The sequence below is a fragment of the Leptopilina boulardi genome, unplaced genomic scaffold (assembly GCF_019393585.1).
Source record: "Leptopilina boulardi isolate dan_hultmark-lab unplaced genomic scaffold, ZJU_Lbou_2.1 LbouV2_332, whole genome shotgun sequence".
Taxonomy (NCBI): domain Eukaryota; kingdom Metazoa; phylum Arthropoda; class Insecta; order Hymenoptera; family Figitidae; genus Leptopilina; species Leptopilina boulardi.
In genome coordinates, this window is record NW_026137899.1 from 2,653,403 (window position 1) to 2,676,559 (window position 23,157).

Sequence of the window (23,157 nt, forward strand, 5' to 3'; positions counted from 1 at the left end):
CCCTTTCCTTGGTGCTGGCACTGGCTTTGTTTGTCTTGGTGCTGGTACTGGCTTTGTTTGCCTTGGTGTTGGCACTGGCTTTGGTTGCCTGGGTGCTGGCACTGGCTTGTCTTGACTTGATTTTGACATTGTTATCATTAGGACTCACTAAAGAATAATGAGTAAATTAGCTAAATCCATCTTTATTTGTACCCCACTCTTATTTTAACGCATGCGCAGTACCCCCACTTAACCTATTACGTTGTTGTATAGTGACGTCATTATTACGCAATGAAGGAAAATAAATAAACGATTTTTTATTATTATTAAATACATTTATTAACCATGCAAAAAATGTTCACAATCATTATAAAAATCTTTTAATGTAGAATTGTCTACTTCATCAGTACCCTGTGGAATATGTAGTCGTAGTACATTGGATGGTTGTAGTAACCATTCACGAAGATTATATACATTTTGTACAGCACAAATACTATAATTATGTTTATGATTTGTACATGTAATAGTAGCAGTAAACTGATCTATAACCAGTTTTTTCAACGATGGACATTGTAAATCATCTAAATTTATTACATTCAGTGTATATTTTTCTAACCATCTTTGTTTTTCTAATCCTTTAACATAAACTATAGGTGTACCGACTAATATTTCTTTTAGTAGTGATGGTAAATCTTCATAAGGTATGTCACCATCAGTCCAATAAATACCATGATAATTATTCGTAAGCCATCGGTTCTGACACTTGTACCTTGCAGGTAATTTGCTCCAGGCATATGGTGGCTCGAATAGGAAGACCAATGGATGAGCATCTTCTTGAAGAGGTAGGATGGCTAGCTCCTTCACAACAAACTCATTGTAGGCTCTTTTAAAGCATTGGATATCTACGACGTACGCCATGGTATCTGTAATAGAGAAATGACTCAAACCTCCAACAGCTGCTCTTTTTATAATCTTATCCCCACCTCTCTCATTAACCCCCACCATTCATGATACTTTTTTAACAATACCGCTAATTGGTGTGTACTGAATGATACGGTCATGATTAATTAAGCAGTAGGCAGCTGTATTGGCGGGAAAGTTATCACTTGCTTCAAATTCCAGTCGAACATCTACAGATGCTTGTTTTAGAAATTCATTTTGTTTTGAACAATCTATAACAGCCAATGGTGCATACTCTTGAAAGGTATGTTTTGCTAACAAAGGTTCAGGATCTTTTCCATAGTATGAATGTTGAAAATTACAATACATCTCATAGAGAACAGAATACTGACCCTGAGTAAAATTTAAATTCAAATTACCATAAGGATAGTATTGTGAATTTAAGAAAAGTTTAACATTATTTAAATTACAAGTATCAAAAAAGTTTGAATATCTTGCTCGATTTTCTTTTCGATTTGTTTGAAGACCAAGGATAACATATCGAGGTTTTTTAATTTGTGTTGATGTTTTTACAGTCCATACATGTTTTTGAGTAGCAGGAATCATAGGATATTCATACAAATCCCATGATCTAAAACTCATTGTTATTGGTGAATCTTTTTCAGTGAATTTTAACAATTCAATTTTCTGTCGATCACCAACAAATAGATATGGAATCATCCATTCAACTTTATTTATTACAATTTTAAATTCTTCTCGTTCTAATCCTTGAATATTAACTATAGCATTAAGATCTGTACGAGATCTTGTTAAAATAAGTTCATGTTTTGCATTTACAACAATCTTTCGATAGTCTTCAGCAAATCCAAGAATCATATTTAGGGGTACATTTACATCAAAATATCCATGATCATTAGTTACTCTACTAGCATCATCATAGTCAATATAACCAGCATTCTCAGCATAAATCATTTGATTAGGTGTTTGAGAAATTAAAGACTTCATAGTTGTTGTTAGACCAACATTTTTACAACGATCAATCTCTACTCCATTAAGTTCATATCGAATATCACTAAACAGGTAACAAATGCCATTACTAATTAGCTTTGTATTAGTCACATCAGTATTGTCAGTTTTTGTTAATCTTCCCTGTACGTGTAAGGTACTTTTAGAGGGCAGAATGTATAAATCTTGATGTTGAACTGCAATACGAATCTCATCACTGTTATTAAATGCTGATGAAACGTATGGCTGATGTGCATGAATCTCATAATGTGCTAGAGAATTGTCATATTTGACAGGAGTTTGAATGTTTAAAATCTCTTCCATTTTTGTAGCTACAACAACAAAAAAAATATGTATAAACTATAATTTTTTGTTTTTTACTTTTTTTTCTTGATAAACTCTTAGACCGAGCTTTTTCAGGAACTGTATGTTCTGAGGTGTTAACCTCTTGTGATTTGATTGAAGACTGAATGTCTTCTGACATGGTGATTCACTTATATAGCTTCCACCAGTTTTTCTATGGTATACAATACCCATTATGTTGACTTGATATGTAATCGAATTGTTATAGTTTCATCTCGAAAATTTATCAAATCTCCGTCTTGATCAACAATACGTAGTTGAATATTATGTATTATCTTTACGGCGATCGGAAGATAAATGATGTGAGATGGTACTTCCACGATCTTATATCCAGCAGGAACAACTGGAAAGAATTCATGAATTGTATGTACCTTTTTATTGTTAATGTATGCGCCAGTGGTAATGCTGCATTCAATTCTGATAGCATTTACCTTTAGAATTGCTACTGACATATCAGATGTATGAGTATTATTGGCAGTTAGAGCTCGTGTAGTGAAACCCAATAATTCACCAATAGAATCCTCTTGTGTAAAATTTACATTAAGACTGCTTTTTATTTCACTACGTAAAGTATTGTTATTTGGTTTTATACTTATAATTTTTGACCCATCAGAAATGGAGTTTTGAATGAATTTTTCAATATCTTCTGTTTCATAACTGCCAGGGGGTATAGTAATTACATGATTACCAATATAAAATTTATTTTTACCTTCATCTATATTTGGTATTGAATTAAACGTTAACAACTCAACTAAACCAAGCACATAATTTTTATGAGGTAATAATTCTATAGGAGAAAAATATTCAGCCTCGAGAATAGACGAATTTCCTGAGATAGTTAGAGTGAACGATTCATCCATGATGATGACTTTTGATAGACTAAATAGATGTATAGATTTACCATCATTTAAATAGAGTATATTTCTGAGTCATTTCCAGTTGTCCACATAAAAATTTAAGACATAAATGACCACAATTAAAGGTATCATAATCTTGATAATTTTGATGATTGTACTGTATTAAAGTATTATAGCCAAGATAATTGACAAGTTCAAATGGTGGTTGAAGATTACCAAAACTGTCAAAATATTCTGCTTTATTTTTAACTTTCTTAAATGCTACCCAATGAGTACCTGGACCATCTATATCATCGAGATTTATAATAGCTGATTCATTTTTTCCAGGGCCTCCTATAGGTAACTCATTTCGCATAAAAACTCCTCGAAAATGAGGAATTTTCATTACTTTAGCATACTTGATTATATCAAAATTATTTAGTGGTCGTTCAGGAAGATTTAAGACCTTTTTTTTTATTCCTTGACCCTTTTGATAAGGTTTTAAATGTAGACCTGATCCTTTTAACAAAGGGTTTAAATGCAAGCCCAAACCCTGTTTATATGGTTTCAAGTGAAGACCTTTTGCAAGTGTAATTTCTTCCATTGCTCTATTATGACGTTGAGCTTCTTTTAATCTTTCTTTGGCTGCACTTGCATCATTGACGGCTTTTGCAACTCCTGCTGCTCCTCCAGTAAGTGCTCCAAGAGCGCTGAGTCTAGCAAAAATTGGAATTAATGGTAATAGACCACCAACTTTTGTTGGTACTGGAAGAATGCGAGGTGTTAATACTTTTTTTCTACCTCCTACTCTTTTGACAGCTCTTCGAGCAGTTTCAATAGCTGCCTTGATTGTTGAGCTAGGATCATTGCCTGGAATAATGGATTTCCTAGCAGCATCAACAATTTTTCTAAGATTAACTCGTTTTTTTGTCCTTGATTTCTTTTTACCCCCCATACCTAATTTTGATTTAACCTTCATTGTACCAGAAATAGCTAAAGCAGCAGCTTTTTCACCAATACTAGAATCCTTTGATATAACCCTTTGCCACGCTTTATCAGATAGTACTCTATCTGCAACGTTTCTTGCTTCAACGTTTTCTCGATTTTTTGAGTATGCAATATCGTGCTCCTTACACGCCACGTCTAGTGGGTTGATACCAGGATCACCGCGAGCAAGACGTTTTGCTAATTTTGTACCTGGTCCACAGTATTGGTAACCTGGCAAATGCAATTCAAATGGTAATTTATTTATAAGATTATTAACTAAACCTTTACCTCGAGAGCGACGATGTAAAATCATACTTTACTCTATGAAAGTTGAAAGAGGAATGACTTGAAAGCTATATAAGCGTTATATTTATACCTTTTGCGGCAGTCTACATCAGGATGCGATTCAAAGAACAACCTCACAAGCTTCCAGTCGTGAATCTGGATTCAATTGTTCAAAAACAAGAGAAGAAGTTGAAGCGTCATGGGAGCTTGTTGTCAGGAAGCATTCGAGCAATTTTCTGTGGTCCATCAAATTGTGGAAAAACAAATGTATTACTTTCTCTAATTTTACATCCCAATGGACTTACATTTGAAAACATTTATTTATACTCAAAATCATTACAACAACCAAAGTATAAGTTCTTGGAAAAAGTTGTAAGTAACGTTGATGGAGTTGAGTACTTGCCATTTAGTGATCATGAAGAAGTAATTTCTCCTAAAGATGCAAAGAAAAATTCAATATTTATATTTGCTGATATTGCCTGTGAGAAACAAGACAATGTAAGGGCTTTCTTTTGTATGGGTAGGCATGTTGATGTTGATTGTTTCTATCTTTGTCAGACATATGCAAGAATTCCTAAACATCTTGTGCGAGATAATGTTAATTTATTAGTTCTCTTTCGTCAAGATGAAAAAAATTTGCGACATGTATATGATGATCATGTTAATACTGATATGACATTTAATCAGTTTCGAGAGCTATGTTCAAAATGTTGGAATTCAGACAAGTATGGTTTTGTTGTTATTGATAAAGACTCCGATTTAAATGATGGAAGATATAGAAAAGGATTTGACAGTTTTGTAACACTATAAATATATGATCATCTCTTAAAATGATATTAGTTTTGGTTTAAACCTTGAAATATCAACATGTATCATAAAGAGAAAGAATATCTTCATCAAATTGCTAAAGCTAGTGATGCAATTAGAAAGAAGCATCGCATATTGAAATTGGGTAAAGAAGATGCTGAAAATGCCATAAATGAAACTTTCAAACCTATAGTACAACCCTTGCAAAAAATTGTGAACTTGACTAATATTAAACGTGAAAATTTTAAAATTGAAAAAAAGGAAGAAGAAGAAGATAAAGAAGAAGAAGATTATATAAGTGCTGATGAGAATGAAACCATTCCAGGATTTGACTATGAAAAAGTAGTTGGTAAATATTTGTACTTGATAAATCATAACAGAAAGCAGTGTTTGGATATAGTATATGGAGTACGCAAACTCAGAGATGGATCTTTTATGATTGGTGATAAACCAATAAGTTTTGATAATCACTTGGTGAATATTGGAGATAAACGTTTTAATGTTACCACTGGGTTATTAGAACTTTTATTTAAAAATAAACCTGAGAAAGCATATATTAGTAAAGAAGATGAGAGAAATTATAAAGAAATTCTTATTGCTTCCAATGCACATAAAAAGAAATATAGCTCCTCTGAACCAATTCGTACAGATAATTATTTTAAATTTATGAATTTTATATCTGGACTGTTCCCACAAAGAAGAGAACCATATGTCAGTGGTAGTTCACTGCCCAAATTTATGATTACAAACAGAAATTTTAAACCAGACTATATCTATTGGGATGACCCGAATGAATTGGTTGACCGTCTTCGGCTTCTCATGGCATCTCAATCAGCTGGTAATCCTAGTCATAATAATGAAATAATGTCCATCATTGAAGAATTGCGAGAAGCTAAAATCATATATTAAGACATGTTTCTGCAAATTTTATCCATTTCAATCATGAGCATTGATGTGTTCGGACATCCCCTCAATAGAGGAGGAACTGTAGCAGCAAAACGAGGACCACCTAGACCTCCTGGAGTTGGTTTTAAAGTAGATTCAGAAGATAATTATGACTGTGAAGGTAAAAGAATTTGTAACCTTGCAAAAGCTAAAGCAGAGGGTGATGCAGTTAATTTATTACTTACTCAACGTATGATAAAGAACGAAGTGCGACTAGTATATCAAGTTACGTCTTCACTACGATTAGATATTGACAACAGTAACATGTTGTTAAAAATTCTTGAAGCTTCTGTAACAGATAAACTTCAAAATCTAGAGAAACAAATAAATCAAAATTTTCTAGACATTGATAACAGTAATGTATTATTAAAAACTCATGAAGACTCTATAGGAGAAAAATTAAAAAATCTTGAAAGACAAATTAATCAAGATTTATCATATAAAAACGTAAAAATTATTGGTGAAATCAATGCTCGTTTGAGAGTTCTTGAAAATGAAATGAAAACAGAGAAAAATTTATTTGATACTGATAATAGTAATATGTTATTAAAAACTCTTGAAGGCTCGTTATCAGAAAAATTAAAAAATCTTGAAAGACAAATAAATCAAGATTTATCATATAGAAACGCTGAAATTATTGGTGAACTAGATACTCGTATGAGAGCTCTTGAAAATGAAACGAAAACTCTTGAAAAACAAACAAAGAAAAATTTATTTGATACTGATAATAGTAATGTGTTATTAAAAACTCTTGAAGGTTCAGTATCAGAAAAATTAAACAATCTTGAAAGACAAATAAATCAAGATTTATCATATAGAAACGCTGAAATTATTGGTGAACTAGATACTCGTATGAGAGCTCTTGAAAATGAAACAAAAACTCTTGAAAAACAAACAAAGAAAAATTTATTTGATACTGATAATAGTAATGTGTTGTTAAAAACTCTTGAAGGTTCAGTATCAGAAAAATTAAACAATCTTGAAAGACAAATAAATCAAGATTTATCTTATCGAAACGCTGAAATCATTGGTGATCTAGATACTCGTATGAGAGTTCTAGAAAATGAAACGAAAGCTCTTGAGAAACAAACAAAGAAAAATTTATTGGATACTGACAACGGAAATGTGCTATTAAAAACTTTGGAAGGCTCAGTATCAGAAAAATTATACAATCTTGAAAGACAAATAAATCAAGATTTATCATATAAAAACGCTGAAATTATTGGTGAACTGGACAGTCGTTTGAGAGCTCTTGAAAATGAATGACAAAAAGTTGACAGTAGTGAAGGAAATTCACACACAAGCGAGAAAGAATTATCATCGTCGCCGCGTTGAAATGCGTGATATCGATGAGACCTGGCAAGCTGATTTAGTGGAAGTGTTACCTTATTCTAAAGTAAATAAAGGTTTTAAGTACTTACTAACAGTAATAGACACATTTTCCAAGTATGCTTGGGCTATTGCTGTAAAAAGTAAAAATGGAAATGACGTCACCGATGCAATGAAGTCTATTTTTGTCAAAGGACGTATACCAAAAAAACCTGCATACAGATAAAGGTAAAGAATTCTACAATTCACAGTTTAAAGCTTTAATGAAAAAGCATAAAATTAATTTATACTCAACATATAGTAATATGAAAGCATCCATTGTCGAACGATTTAATAGAACTTTGAAAAGAAAAATGTGGATGAAATTTAGTTTACGAGGAAATTACAAGTGGTATGACATAATAAATACGCTTGTTTCCAATTACAATGATACAAAACATCGAACAATTGGAATGAAGCCTAATGATGTAACTGCAGAAGATGTAGAAATTTTAAAAGAACGATTTTTAAAGTTAAGAAAGATACCTTTGAAAAGGTCAAAGTTTAAAATTGGTGACAAAGTTCGAGTCAGTAAATATAAAAACATGTTTGAGAAAGGCTACACTCCCAATTGGTCAACTGAAATATTCACCATCGATAAAGTTGAATCAACTCAACCTGTGACTTATAAACTTAAGGATTACCAAGACGAAGCCATCAGTGGAGGATTTTATGAAGAGGAGCTTCTTAAAGTGAAGTATTCAGATATTTATCTGGTTGAAAAAATTCTCAAGACACGTGGAAACAAAGTTCTTGTGAAATGGCTAGGATTTGACAACTCTCACAATACTTGGGAAGATAAAGCAAATATATAGTTGAAAACGTTTCATTATTGATTCATTATTGATTCATTATTGATTCATTATTGATTCATTATTGATTCATTATTAAATTAAGTATAAGTTATAATTTTAAGTTATTATGTATAGATATAAGGATTTTATAATAAACAACACATGAAATTAATATAAATTTGTTTCATTTATTATTCTTACAAACTATTTACACTTCATCAGAATTTGGGATCGCATAATGACCCCACGGTAGAGTATCGGTACTCTCTGGTAACAAATACCGTTTATCATCTAGTGGACTTAAAGCTACTTTTACCTGCTTCACAGTTTCAAGATTGTGAAGCCGTGATCTTATATTATACTGCGTTCGAGTTTGAATGTCAAAATCTCGCAGACATTTTACATAATCATCAAAATGAATTGATTTTTTTACAACGCCTGCTTTAATACCTTTTGCTTTTTTAATATAATCTTTATCTTCAACACGAATGCTGTACATCTTACTCCGCAAGCCAACAAATTTAGTAACTATTTTACCATTACATTCATCTTTCATAAGGCCGAGTATTTTTTTGTTGACTTGCGGTATCCCATACACATTATTCGCGGGATAATCTGATGTATCAAACTTATCAATATCTTCTTTCATATCCTTATAAATATCTTGACATTTAACTTCATAGACTAGACTGTCTGTATCAGTATACAACAGTTTACAAGCGTTACCATATTTATTTAACATATAACTATAGTGAAAATCATAAATTAACGTTTTGGATATATCAAGCACACTTAACCCTACATATATCGGTTTGTTGAGCAGTACCTCGGTTTTAGTTAATTCAATGGCAACCAGATTTTCATCAAATATTGCCCGACTACGGAAATTTGGTCGGGATATGAGAGCTTCTGCTCCGTAACGGCCAAACCACTGTGTAACAAGCTTTACATCAACATGTTTACGAACATTTTCCATTGTTTTGCCATACACTGCATTGTTCATGAGTTTGAACAAATTCTTTTCAAACTCGTTTTTAGCATTAGTTCGCATCATCGTGTTATAATCAATGTATGGTTTAAGCCAAGTTGATTGCTTAAACTGTAAAACACGATGTATTTTTACAAGTTTAATACCATTTGATAAAACTTGTTTTAGCGTTCTATAGTGTATGACATATTTTTTTTCGGCAGCAAAGTGGTTAACAATTTCTCTTGTTTCGACATAGGCGGCTTTGCTTTTTCTGCGCAAAATGGCATGTCTTTATGAGTATCATGAATACTTTCAGGATACTCTAAATCCACTTCCAATATGTACCCAACAGAAGAATCGTCAGGTACATTAAAATCAAAAGTATCGTTGACATGATCAACCCATTTGAAACCGCCATATGGAAGCGCTTGTGCCATTGCCCAGCCATACAAATTATTGGCATCAAAGTACATTATATAGCTGGTATCTTTATTTTCGTCGAATTTATCCATATAAGGATTATTCGCTTTGGCATAACGGTTACAACATTGACTAATGCCACCTCTGATACCTGACTCAACAAACATAACCATATCAATATCGGTTATAAGGTGCAATGCTATACTCGTATACTTGAGCATGGCATCCCAAGTTAAACCAGGGGTTGTATAATAGTGTGCAGGATCTAACCCATACGCTTTAACACATTGTTCTCGAAAATTTTCAAAAACATCTGCTAGTAATAGTACATCAGTTTTCATATATAAATGGACATAGTCATAGAGATTTTTGCAATCAAACTCAATCCATACGTTCTGTGCATGCTTATATTCATCTTCAGAAATGCCCGCATCGTAAAGCGCACTATAAAATTTCTCTATCGGAGGTAGTTGCGTCTCATCAAGCTTGGTTTTTGAATCAAAATACTCGTAGGGGAATACACCCTTTCTAGTTAATAATTTAATTTTATCAGGATTACTCACAGTATTGGCAAAAACAGAATGTACAATTTTATATTCATCTAAATAGGATGCGAGTTTTTCAAGGGATGCTGCCATAAATCGGAATGAGTCAATAAATCTAAATTTAACCTCACTACCTTTAACATGTTTAATAAAGGAGATATATTTCTCCTTATTGATGGGAAGTAGACTTATATGACCTTCAAAACTTGTTGAAATTGCATGTATAATGAAATGTGCATCATAGCCACTTAAATTGTGAAATACTACGGGAATAGTCTGACAATCTTGATAATTTAAATTACATGACTCATGGGCAGCACCCCTATATTTACCAGTAAGGTGACAATGATCACGGACTTTCTTTACATTTGCTGGTATTTTCTGATGACATATGTGACACATTACGGCTCTATTAAAGTCACTGACTTGCTGAGGAGTTAAGGTATCCATTGGTAATGGTTTTTTAAATATTTTATCAATTTTTTCAGATAATTGCCTTAATTCCTCAGAAAACCATTTAGCAGGGTCGGATTCCTGCTTCGGACAAGCAACATACTTGCATTGAGATTCGTCATAGCTACATTTTATATAATAACCAATACTTAATAACTTATGACGCTGGAATATCTTAGTTTTACTTAAATTATCTACATCATCTTCTACAGGTAGAAGTAAACTCTCACAGTCAGCGTAAATAATAAATGGAACTTTTTCCCTATTCTTATAATTTTTAAAAGTAATCATACATTTATCAGGCTTTGGCAAAATTACTTTACATTCATTCAATTTTTTACAATTTTCAGTGTGTACATTTAATTTTTCATCTGAATGGAAATAGTGAAGACATCGGTCACATATATACTTTCTACCATTATTGTTAGACAATTGCTTTGATATGAGTCGTGAAAAATCTTTTATCCAAACGTAATGGAAATTCATAAAATTAATATCGTCACAATTTGCATTAACATCATTATTCATATTTTCATCAACATATGAATCTACTACATGCAGTAGATTTACATGCTTCCTCCTCTTTTCTATAGTTAAATGTAGCGGGTGAACTGAAAAATTACCATACTTTTTTGCTAGACCGTAGACATTTATAGATATATCATTAAGTTTTTCAAATTTCGCTATACTTTTTAATGCTACAGGAAATTCGATTCCTTTAAAATTTAACTCATTTTCAAAATTCTTATAAGTAGAAACACGGTCACTTCTAGTTAAATTTTGATGTAAAGCTGAAAGAACAGCCCATTTAAAACATTCATTGTCTCTATCATTATGTACATTAATACACGCATGTTTTATCTTGATTTTAACAGGTAAATCAATATATGAACTAGCACGTAAAGGATTATATTTATTTACATTAATTTCTAATTTACCTATAGATTGTAGATTCCAATTAGATCCTTTTGCATAAAACTCTTCAACATTTTTTAAAATTGGCTGCTTCATATTTACATCAAACCATTCCTCCAATGGGGTTGTTAGAAAAATACTGCTAGATTTTGCTGTAAACGGTATTGGAATAACTACCTCTTCTTCATTTTGCACCCTTTTGAAATAAGCTGTCAGAACGCTGTAGACAATGAGGGAACCATTTTGTTTTAAAACATCGGTAATGTGCTCTTTAAACAAAATGGATGCATCATCTAAAAACCTACTTATATCTATATGTACAATATTTATTATAACATACGTGTACAATCTACATTCAAACGCATTCTCACACATAGCCCATCGTACACGCTTAGTAATATCTGAGTCTTGTAAGCCAGCGCCCTCTACCGCATGAGATTGAAACAATACTCTATATCTCACAAAGGATTGCAGAATGTTCTCACATCGACTTTTCTCATGCGTAAAATACATATATCTTAAAATATTTGTTAAAAGTAACTCATTTCGAGAACATTCCGCAACCCATCGTACTATAAATTCATTTTTATCTACGCCATTACGCAAACTTGAAAGCAATTCAAGAGCATCCTTAATGAGTGTAAGTGATATGTCATACTCATCAAGAATGGTCTTATAATTTATACGTTTTACAGGTACTTGGTTATCGGTACACTTTCGTTTGCCTACCATTATAAAATCTTAAAAAATAAGAAAAGTGAAAAAATATAAAATCAGAACACTCTACTCGCTGTTAACTCTTGCTGCGACTAGGCTGCATGAGCTCACAGAATAGAATGAAAAATCAACTCGCAAAACTTCAATTTATATCCCGAAAGTCCAACTGTTGAGCATGCGCAGTGGACGTTAAACCACCACTCTTATTTTACCACCACTCTTATTTTACGCATGCGCAGTGGACATGGTATCACCACTCTTACTTTACGCATGCGCAGTGGACTTTTAACTAGCACTCTTATTATTATTTACCAACAGTCTGTAACTTACAAACAGTTGGTAATGCAGATTTATCTACAGTCGGTATTGGCTTGGTTGGTAACTTACCGACTGTAGGTAAATCTAGTGAACGATTAACCACTACCCTTATTCTACGGTCGCGCAGAGAATATGTATAAAAGAAAGATCTACTTTTAATATACATTTAAACTTTTATTGATTTAAATTTTTTAATATAATTTTAATTTTCAATATAACCCTACGCCGATGACGACCACCGCGCCGCCTACGTTCATTGGTAGGCGGTGGAGTCGGCGATTTCGGTGGCGGGGGTGTTGGTGATCGCGGTGGCGTTGGTGATCGCGGTGGCGTTGGCGGTGGCGGTAGAGGTGAAGGCCTCTGCACCCTCGCCCAGGGTGGTGAATCCGGCCGATATTGATGGGCAATCGACCGGAGTGGGGACATCTGCTCTGGTGTCCCCAATTCCACCCAAGATGGCGTCTCTGGCTGATGCCAGGGTGCAGGTGACCCCGGTGGTGTGGAGGGTAGGGGCACCTCATTGCCTGGGTTCTGTAACTAATAAATTATTATTAATTAATTATTGTTTAAATAATTATTATTAAATAATTATTGTTTAAATAATTATTGTTTAAATAAATATTATTAAATAATTAATTAATACTTACATTATTGGCCGACATCATCCTCACGAGGGAGTGGAAGCAGGAGCAGTCTTCCATGCTTGACTGCACTGGTCGAAGTCTCGGTCGAATATGCTAATTAATAGCAATACACTTACCCTCGTTAATTTTCTCCCACCACTGTAATGTAGAGAAACTACAGGAGCGATTCTTGTGGAGAGTGAGTAGAACTAGAAGCGCGCTGACAGTTACGCGGGAAAATAATTTGAATTCAAAATATATTTGAAAAATTAACTTCTTAAAATTTAAATTTTTTTTTTAAATATTATATTAGTTTTGAATAATTGTAAAATTAATTTTTTTGTAAATTTTATTTCTTGAAAAAATTAAAATTTTTAATTAAGTATAACTTTGTAATTTAGAAATTAAATTATTGCAAATTTAATTTTTTGCTAAATTGTTGTATAATGATAGGTGTTATTTTAAAAAAAGGGATTTAGGATTAATTTTTAGGTTAGGTTGATATTAAAGATTATTTATTTTAACATTTTAAATCTATATTTAACATTGATAGAAAAATTTATTATTATTTATTATTGGTAGAAAAAAACTTAATATTTATTAGAAAAAAATGAAAACATATAAATATCTGTATAAAAATAGAACATTTCAAATCTATATTTAACACTTGAAATAAAAAAATATATTATTTAGCCTAATATATAGAATAAACTTAATATTTATTAGAAAAAAATGAAAAGATATAAATATGTGTATAAAAAAAATAGAATATTTTCCTTAATATTTATTAAAAAAAGCTAAAAAAGATACTAATATATAAAAAATGAAAACTTTAATAAAACAATAAAAGTAAAAAAATAGTTTAAAAAATATAAAATTAAATTTGTAAAATAACACTATTTATTTTTTTTCATTTTCCTCAATGACGACATCAAATTTTCCTTTGGAGATCCCTTTTTTCCCCTTCTTCTTAATTTTTGTGGTGGATTATCGATTATAATCGGCTGAACCTCCGCAACATGCTCCTTCCTTTTAATTAGAACGTTTGAGCTATGCCTGTTTGGCATTCCCGGCTTCCTTGTAAAGCAAGGTGGGGTATCTTCACCCCCAAACAATTCTGGTGCATTTGGATTATATTCTGCATCTTTTAGTTTTGCAAATTTTGCCGTATTTTGTTCTAAAATCTGTTAAAAAAAGTGTACAATTAATAACTTTTTTTCAACTATACATATATTAAACTTCAAAAGACAGCTCATAGATGTCACGTAATGGTAAAGTCATTTACTATAATAAAAATTAAATATATATATTAAGAGATATATTTAAAATAACAAAATATAAAAAATTTTATCTTTACATGTAAAATGCAAATTATTTTTATTAAAAATTAATTTACCCTTTTTTTAGTCGCCTCAAACCAGCTTTTCACCTCACTCTTTTTATCATCTTTGGTTTCCTGCAATATACGAAAAATATTAATAAAGGTCAATTTTATTTTTACAAAATTGAATTTTTGTTAAATAAATTTTTTGCAAAATTTGGATTTTGCTAAATTAATTTTTTGCAAAATTTTTCTAAATCGATTTTTTTGCAAAATTTTGACAAATTTTGATTTTGCTACATAAGTATTTACAAAATTGTATTTTTGCGAAATCAATTTTTTGCAAAATTTTTCTAAATCGATTTTTTTGCAAAATTTTGTTTTTGCTAAATTGGTATGTGATAAATAAGTTTTTTTGCAAAAGTCAATTTTGCAAAATTGATTTTTGTGAATACTTATTTAGCAAAAGTCAATTCAGCTTTATGCGATTTTCATTTTTGAGAATTTCATTTTTGTGAATTTCATTTTTGCAAATTTCATTTTTGCGAATTTTATTTTTGCAAATTTAAATTTTACGAATTTCATTTTTGCGAATTTTATTGAATAAGTGTATAGGGAATTTAATTTTTCGCTAAATTAATTTTTCTGAATTTATATTTGCAATCTTGATTTTCGCATAATTTAATTAAGTGAATATAATTTTGCAACTTTGATTTATGAAAAATTATTTTCGCTTAATTCATTTTTAGTAATATTAATAAAGAGTAATTATAATTTTTTGCAAAGTAAATTATTCAACTTACTTCATTTTTTTGGACAATCTCCAATGAATTTTCTGTTTGGTCCAGATTTTTTTCAATGTTATTCTAAAAAAAATTTAAACATTAATATTATACATAAAATTGTTTGCCTAAATTTGTTTAATAAAATTTATTTACTTAAAAAATTTTGAAGTTTTGTATAATATTACTTTAATAAAGTTAATTTACAATTGTAAATTTACTCAATATAAAATTCTTAAATTTTCTTAATATAAAACTTTCAAAATTATTTCTTGAACTGGACTTACTCTAATCTACATCAACTGATAAAATTTGGCTATGGTTTCAAATTACTATAAACATCATCACATTCTTTAAGTATAACCTTCTCTTTGAAACTAATGATCTTAAAAAAAACTCTTAAAATTTTTTAACTTTTAATTAATAAACTAGCAACAATCAGTCTATTAAAAATCAGTAACAAAAAAATCTTATTTGTTAACAACAATATTTATTCACTTAATAGTAAAATTAAAATACCTGTTTTTCCATCACTTCCAATGAATCGTTATTTTCCATTTTTTCAGCATTAATTTCTTTATTTTCAAGATTTTTTGTTTCCTACATATAAAAAATAGTATTAACATTATTAATATCTTTATACTATATGATATATAAATAAATTTAATTAAAAAATTAGTAAAAAATATGCACATACCATTTTTGCTTCTTTCCACTATCTTTTGAATTAAAGGCTCTTTTGAATGAAATTACGTCTGCTAGTGCATAAACTTGTCCAAAAAACTTAACATTATAATTACTTAAATGTTACTAATTTTTATTACATTTTAAATTTTGCCGCGTATTCAACATAATTTTATTATAAACAAATGGTGGGAATAACAAAAACAAAGTCTTATCTCTAGAGACTTTATGTTTTCATGAAAGGCGCGAAATTCAATTCAAATTCAAATGTAAAGCTTTAAAATATTTTCAGCAAATTAACTTACCTTAATAAATAATCACTTAATAATAATAATAATGCTAACGATGTAAATAAAATTAGTTATAAATTTTATATTTCAAGAAACAACTATTAATAGTTTATATATAATAGTTTTATATAATTAATAGTTATAAATAAACAATAAAATATTAGATAATAAATGCAACTTACCTTTGTTAATAAGCAAATAATAGTACTATAAAAATAAATTTAATAACTTATCAATACTAAAACACTTGTTTTAAATTCAAAATGATATCATTTTTTATGTTGGCAATGCTTCGATAAGTCACTTTAGGCGCGAATTAAATTCAAATTTAAAACTACAATAGTGCAGTGTAACTAATTAATAAATTTATATTCATTAATATTTAATTGAAAAAATTTACAAATGAATATTAGATGTTTAAACAACTATTAATAATAGAATATTTTCAAATAAAATATTGATTAATTATTATTATTACAACTTATCTTCGTTAATAACAATTATGACAAATTGTTAATAATTATATTGCAAAATTAAGTTGAAAAAAATATACGTAAAATTAACTTAATAAATAGCAAAAACAAATTATTATAACTTACCTTTGTTAATAACAATTATGACAAATTGTTAATAAATATATTGCAATATGATATGCATAAAATTACCTTAATAAATAGTAAAAATTAATAATTAAATTGTTATATTTTATATTTTTTAATAACAATTTACCTTTGTTAATAACAATTATGATAAATTGTTAATAAATATATTGCAATATGATATGCATAAAATTACCTTAATAAATAGTAAAAATTAATAATTAAATTGTTATATTTTATATTTTTTAATAACAATTAAATTTGTTAATAACAATTGAAGGTCGGTAAAACAGATCCCTACCTTATCGGTTGAACCAAAATTTGTAACAGGTTTCTACCTTACCGACAGTTGGCAAATCTGCATTACCGACTGTAGGTAAATCTGCATTACCGACTGTAGGTAACTTAGCCGAGATATGAACCTGTCCTAGAACTCTCATAGCTCTACTACTTTTATCTAAACCAGTAGAAGAGGGCCCAATGGAATCACAAAAAGAAACAAAAGCATATTTTTTTTGTCTAAGAAACCTTTTAACCTCATTATCAACAGTCCTAAATTTATCCCTAATCTCTGGAGTTTGATTCCTTAACCAATCCTTTCTTGCCACGAGGCAAGAAAGGAAAACTCGGATAATCCGAATTGTTAAATATTTATTACAATTTAACATTATTATTGTTTAAACAATTATTATTTAATACAAACGGGAAAATAATATTGTAAATATTCCATAATAATTTAAACAATTTGAATTTATTAAAAATAAACTCATATTTATAAAAAACTAAAATTAAAAATAACTCGGATGACGAGGACTAGACTCGGATAACGCAGAATTTCCTACTGAGACACCACCTCGGATAATCGAGACCTTGGATAAAGCGAGCTTGGATAAACGGGGTTTTACTGTATATATATATACATATACTATTTATTAATATGTTTATCAATAAAACTTTAATTTTTTCAAGTTTTGTATCTTTTTTACATCTCTTCTACGAATTATAGCACCCTCGCAATCACCATCTCACCATAAAGGTTCAGCTTTCCTTCTGCCAGAATGACTTTTTGGACGAAAGGACCCATTCTTTTTAAGAACCAAAACAAGAAGAGTATAAAATTCATCCTAAATTTTATTAGGAGGAAGACCTGAATCCAGATATTCTTTAATAATCCGTAAAGGATCCCTCAAATCCTCTTCGAGTTTAATCCAATCTACATTTTTAATATTAATTCTACTAGATTCCGAAACCACAATCTTAGTTTCGATATCAAAAGAAGCTAGAACTAACAAGAGATCGGAATTATAGGAATCTTCGGAAACTTCAAAGGAGGCTTGAAAAAGAATTGATTTAGACAGTACTACTAGATCTAAGTTATTGTTTGTCCTATCAGACACATCGTTTCTGGTCAGAATATGGTCATTTAAAGCAATAAGACTAAACATCTCAAATGCTCTTGACAAATCCAAACCTCTCGTAGAATCATAAGTGGAACCCCAGGTCAAAGAGTGTGCGTTGAAATCACCACATATTATCCATGGAATATGAGGAAGACCCTCTATAAAACTTAGCAAAACTAAATAAGGAATGTGCTTCGCAGGAGGAACATAAATGGATATAATAAGTCTTTTACCCATTTTAGTGTCCACCAAAACACCAACATCAAAAAAATTTGAAAAATTATCCCTAAATAGGAAAGGACTAGAAAGCACATTATTCCTAACCAACATATTTTAAGGTTTATTCCCAGGTGAAACGATTCTACGGAAACTACTCCACGGAAATTCCACACGGAATTCCGTAAAAATTATATACGGTATTCCGCAAAATTTTTGAAAGAAGTTCTTTTGTAATTTTGCTAATTTTTTATAAGAATTACACACATAATCTCTATACAGAATTGCACAAAATTTTTGTTAGAATTTCACAAATGTACACTGAAAAAAATTTAGCCGAAATCCTCAACTACCTTTAGTTAACTGACTTAAAAGTAGTAAAAGTAACTACTTTTTTGGTTATTTTAACTATGTGTGTGTAGTCAATTTAACTATTTTTTATGGAGTTAAGAATTAGTAGTTAATTGTACTTAACAAAAGTAGTTAAATCAACTTCAAAAATTAGAAAAATTACAAAATCTCCTTGACCCAACTAAATTCTTAGTTCTTTTAACTACTTTTTAATAGTCCATACAATTTTTTAAATTCAGTTAAGGACCTATTGAACTATGCAGGGTAGTTAAAAAGTAGTCAAATCTACTAGTTTTTTTATTGAGTGTAATTTTTACTGATTTTTTTTTGTAATTTTAAAATAACTGCTGGTGGATACACTGAAAAAAATTAGTCGAGAAATTCACTACCGTTAGTTACACGGAGAGAAAAATCTGCCTTTTATAGTATAGAAAGGTTTACATTTAATGCACAGAAATTTTATATGCTATATAGACATGAAATTTGAGTAATTATAGTACAATCGTATGTCTTTTTACCATGAAACTTGTAGTTTAATAGCAACAACGCCATGCGGAGATTGCACGTAACATCATCCTACTATGTTTGCATAAGTTCTATGCTTTTTCGGGGATAGACTCTTGCAACTGGCGATTAGGCCACGCCCACCATTACTGAATTGGAAGTATCTGTGTGCCTAATCGCCAGTTGCAAGAGTCTATCCCCGAAAAAGCATACCCTATTGAAAATCCCCACATGGGAAACCACATGGGAAACCACATGGGATCCTATGTCAAAAACTATGTAAAACCCCATTCCCCATATGGGAAACCACATGGGATCCCATATAAAAACTCATGGGAAATTGGGACAGGAATTGGCATAGGAAAATATCAAAACGAGGTTCCTCCATGTCATTTCCTATGTCAAATCCCATGTCAAATATCATGTTAAATACCATGTTAAATACTAATTGAGATCCTTTATCACTTTTTTAAAAAATTTTCCCATTTCAAACCCCATGTCATTTCCCAAGTAAAAACCTTTATCATTTTTTTGAAAAATTTTCCAATGTCATTTCCCATGTGAAATCTTTTATCATTTTTTTGAAAAATTTTCCCATGTCAAATCCTCTTTCACCTTATCGAAAATACCCACATAGGAAAGCATATGGGAATCCACATGGGACACCATATTGGAATCCACATGGGAAATGGAATACGATTTCATGTGCATTCTTCCAAATGATAAAACAAATAGATTTAAGCATAGGAAATCATATAAGATTTCATATAGATTCTGAAATTTCAACCTAAGATTTCACATGGATTTACATATAGGAAACGATATAGGATTTTATTCGGGAATTTTTTAGTTGGCTGCTTTATGCAGGCGGCAGATTACAAAAAAAATTAATTATTTGATTCAATATCAAATAATAATACTTCAACTCATCTGAAAATAAAAAAAAGTTTACTTTACTTCTGCCTTAGACTCTCAGCTTTTATAGTATTCCAGCCTGATCTCAACTGTGAGAGAAAATATTTTCACCATCTGGTGGTGAAACAATGAAACTATAATGACGATCAACATCTATATTGAAATTTCCTATGTCATTTCCCATGTGAAATCTTATCATTTTTTCGAAAAATTTTCCCATGTCATTTCCCATGTGAAATCTTTTATTATTTTTTGGAAAAATTTTCCCATATCAATTCCCACGTCAAACCTCATGTCATTTGCCATGTGAAATCCTTTATCGTATTCCATTTCCTCTGTGGATTCCCATATGCTTTCCCATGTGGGTATTTTCGATAGGGCGAAAGAGGATTTGTCATTGGAAAATTTGTCAAAAAAATGATGAAGGATTTCACATGGGAAATGACATGGGAAAATTTTTCGAAAAAATGATAAGATTTCACATGGGATATGACATGGGAAAATTTTTCGAAAAAATGATAAGATTTCACATGGGAAATGACATAAGAAATTTCAATATAGATGTTGATCGTCATTATAGTTTCATTGTTTCACCACCAGATGGTGAAAATATTTTCTCTCACAGTTGAGATCAGTCTGGACTACTATAAAAGCTGAGAGTCTAAGGCAGAAGTAAAGTAAACTTTTTTTTATTTTCAGATGAGTTGAAGTATTATTATTTGATATTGAATCAAATAATTAATTTTTTTTGTAATCTGCCGCCTGCATAAAGCAGCCAACTAAAAAATTCCCGAATAAAATCCTATATCGTTTCCTATATGTAAATCCATGTGAAATCTTAGGTTGAAATTTCAGAATCTATATGAAATCTTATATGATTTCCTATGCTTAAATCTATTTGTTTTATCATTTGGAAGAATGCACATGAAATCGTATTCCATTTCCCATGTGGATTCCAATATGGTGTCCCATGTGGATTCCCATATGCTTTCCTATGTGGGTATTTTCGATAAGGTGAAAGAGGATTTGACATGGGAAAATTTTTCAAAAAAATGATAAAAGATTTCACATGGGAAATGACATTGGAAAATTTTTCAAAAAAATGATAAAGGTTTTTACTTGGGAAATGACATGGGGTTTGACATGGGAAAATTTTTTAAAAAAGTGATAAAGGATCTCAATTAGTATTTAACATGGTATTTAACATGATATTTGACATGGGATTTGACATAGGAAATGACATGGAGGAACCTCGTTTTGATATTTTCCTATGCCAATTCCTGTCCCAATTTCCCATGAGTTTTTATATGGGATCCCATGTGGTTTCCCATATGGGGAATGGGGTTTTACATAGTTTTTGACATAGGATCCCATGTGGTTTCCCATGTGGTTTCCCATGTGGGGATTTTCAATAGGGTAGAACTTATGCAAACATAGTAGGATGATGTTACGTGCAATCTCCGCATGGCGTTGTTGCTATTAAACTACATGTTTCGTACTATAGAAGCATATATACTATGCTTTTTTAGTACGGACAAATACTATCCTAAAAATTCTCAAATCTTTGCTCTATTAGTATGAAAAGTTTAAAGAAAAATAGCAGTAATCTATTTCATACTATAAAGTCTTGATTTTTCTCTCCGTGTAGTTGACTGAAAAATAGTAAATTTCTTTTGAAAAACGTTTTATTGACCTCTCAAATAAGTTCGACTAGATATTAATTAATCTATCATAAATTCTATATTATATCCACCAGGAACATCATCGTCGACTAGTTTTCGTTATAGTAGCAGCAGTTATTTTAAAATCACAAAAAAATCGGCAAAAAATAAAGTTGTGGAATTTTAATATGTGCAATTCTGTATGGAATTCTTCCAAAAAAATTCGCAAAATTACGAAAGGAATACTTTCAAAATTTTGCGGAATTCCGTATAGAATTTTTGCGGAATTCCGTATGGCATTTCCGTGGAGTGATTTCCGTAGAATCGTTTCACCTGGGATTGGCCACTTTGGTTTTTTTAGAAAGACGTTTTCGAGATATGAATTTTTCAAAATTTCAGAATTTTAATGACTTAATTTTCGATATGCTCATAACTTCCTTAAAAATGCATCAATTTTAAAAGTTTTTTTTTCAAAATGTGTGTTTTTAAACGTACTTTTCAAAAAAAAAATTTGTAAATTTTTTTCAAATGATATTACTATCAAATTTTTAAGTTTTAAAGATAAACAGTGATTTTTCTCAATTGACGTATTGGTCGGTTTTTTTCAAAATTTAAAAAAAACTACTTCCTTTTACGAATATTTTAATCCTAGTCCAATCGTGGGCAAATGATTTTTACATAATTTTTGAATTTTTTAAATGTATTTTTATTTTTTTTAGGGCGCACTCACACCTTTTGGCTGCCTGCCTGCAGGAGTTGTCATGGCAACGTGTAGGAGTAACAGAGAGAGAAAATTCAAATTTGAATTTACTATCTCTGTTACTCCTTCACGTTGCCATGACAACTCCTGCAGGCAGCCAAAAGGTGTGAGTGCGCCCTTATACCACGTACTTTTATGTAGTTTGATGCACTGATTACGAAATTAATAGTGACAATACCCGAAAATTTGATTTTTATGATGAAAACTAAATAAAAGACTAAAAATTATGGTTTTTTTTGTTTATTGTGTAAAATATGCAACATTTTTAAAAAGTGCAAAAAATACAAAAAATGTATTTTAATAAGATCTATAACTTTGGTCTAAAAGTTCTTCTTATTTTTGCATATTTTACCCCATAATAATAATAAAAAATAATGTAAAATATTTTTATTAGTTAAATTTTTTAAGAATTAATTTTTTTTTATTATTAGAAACTACTAATAA

The 23,157-nt window shown here is 30.3% G+C and overlaps 2 protein-coding genes across 4 annotated transcripts in view; one reads left to right on the top strand and one right to left on the bottom strand.

The window, feature by feature from the left end:
• Nucleotides 1–23,157, top strand: part of LOC127285401 (synaptotagmin-7) — an 858,561-nt gene that overhangs the window by 71,096 nt on the left and 764,308 nt on the right. The window lies entirely within an intron of this gene.
• LOC127285420 (uncharacterized proline-rich protein-like) lies at nucleotides 12,751–13,551 on the bottom strand. The gene has a single exon (XM_051311422.1). It carries the CDS (start codon nucleotides 13,031–13,033, stop codon nucleotides 12,782–12,784), a length of 252 nt encoding a protein of 83 aa, XP_051167379.1. The 5' UTR covers nucleotides 13,034–13,551; the 3' UTR covers nucleotides 12,751–12,781.

Coding starts and splice junctions, on each gene's coding strand:
- LOC127285420 (XM_051311422.1), bottom strand. CDS start 13,033: ATGTCCCCACTCCGGTCGATTGCCCATCAATATCGGCCGGATTCACCA.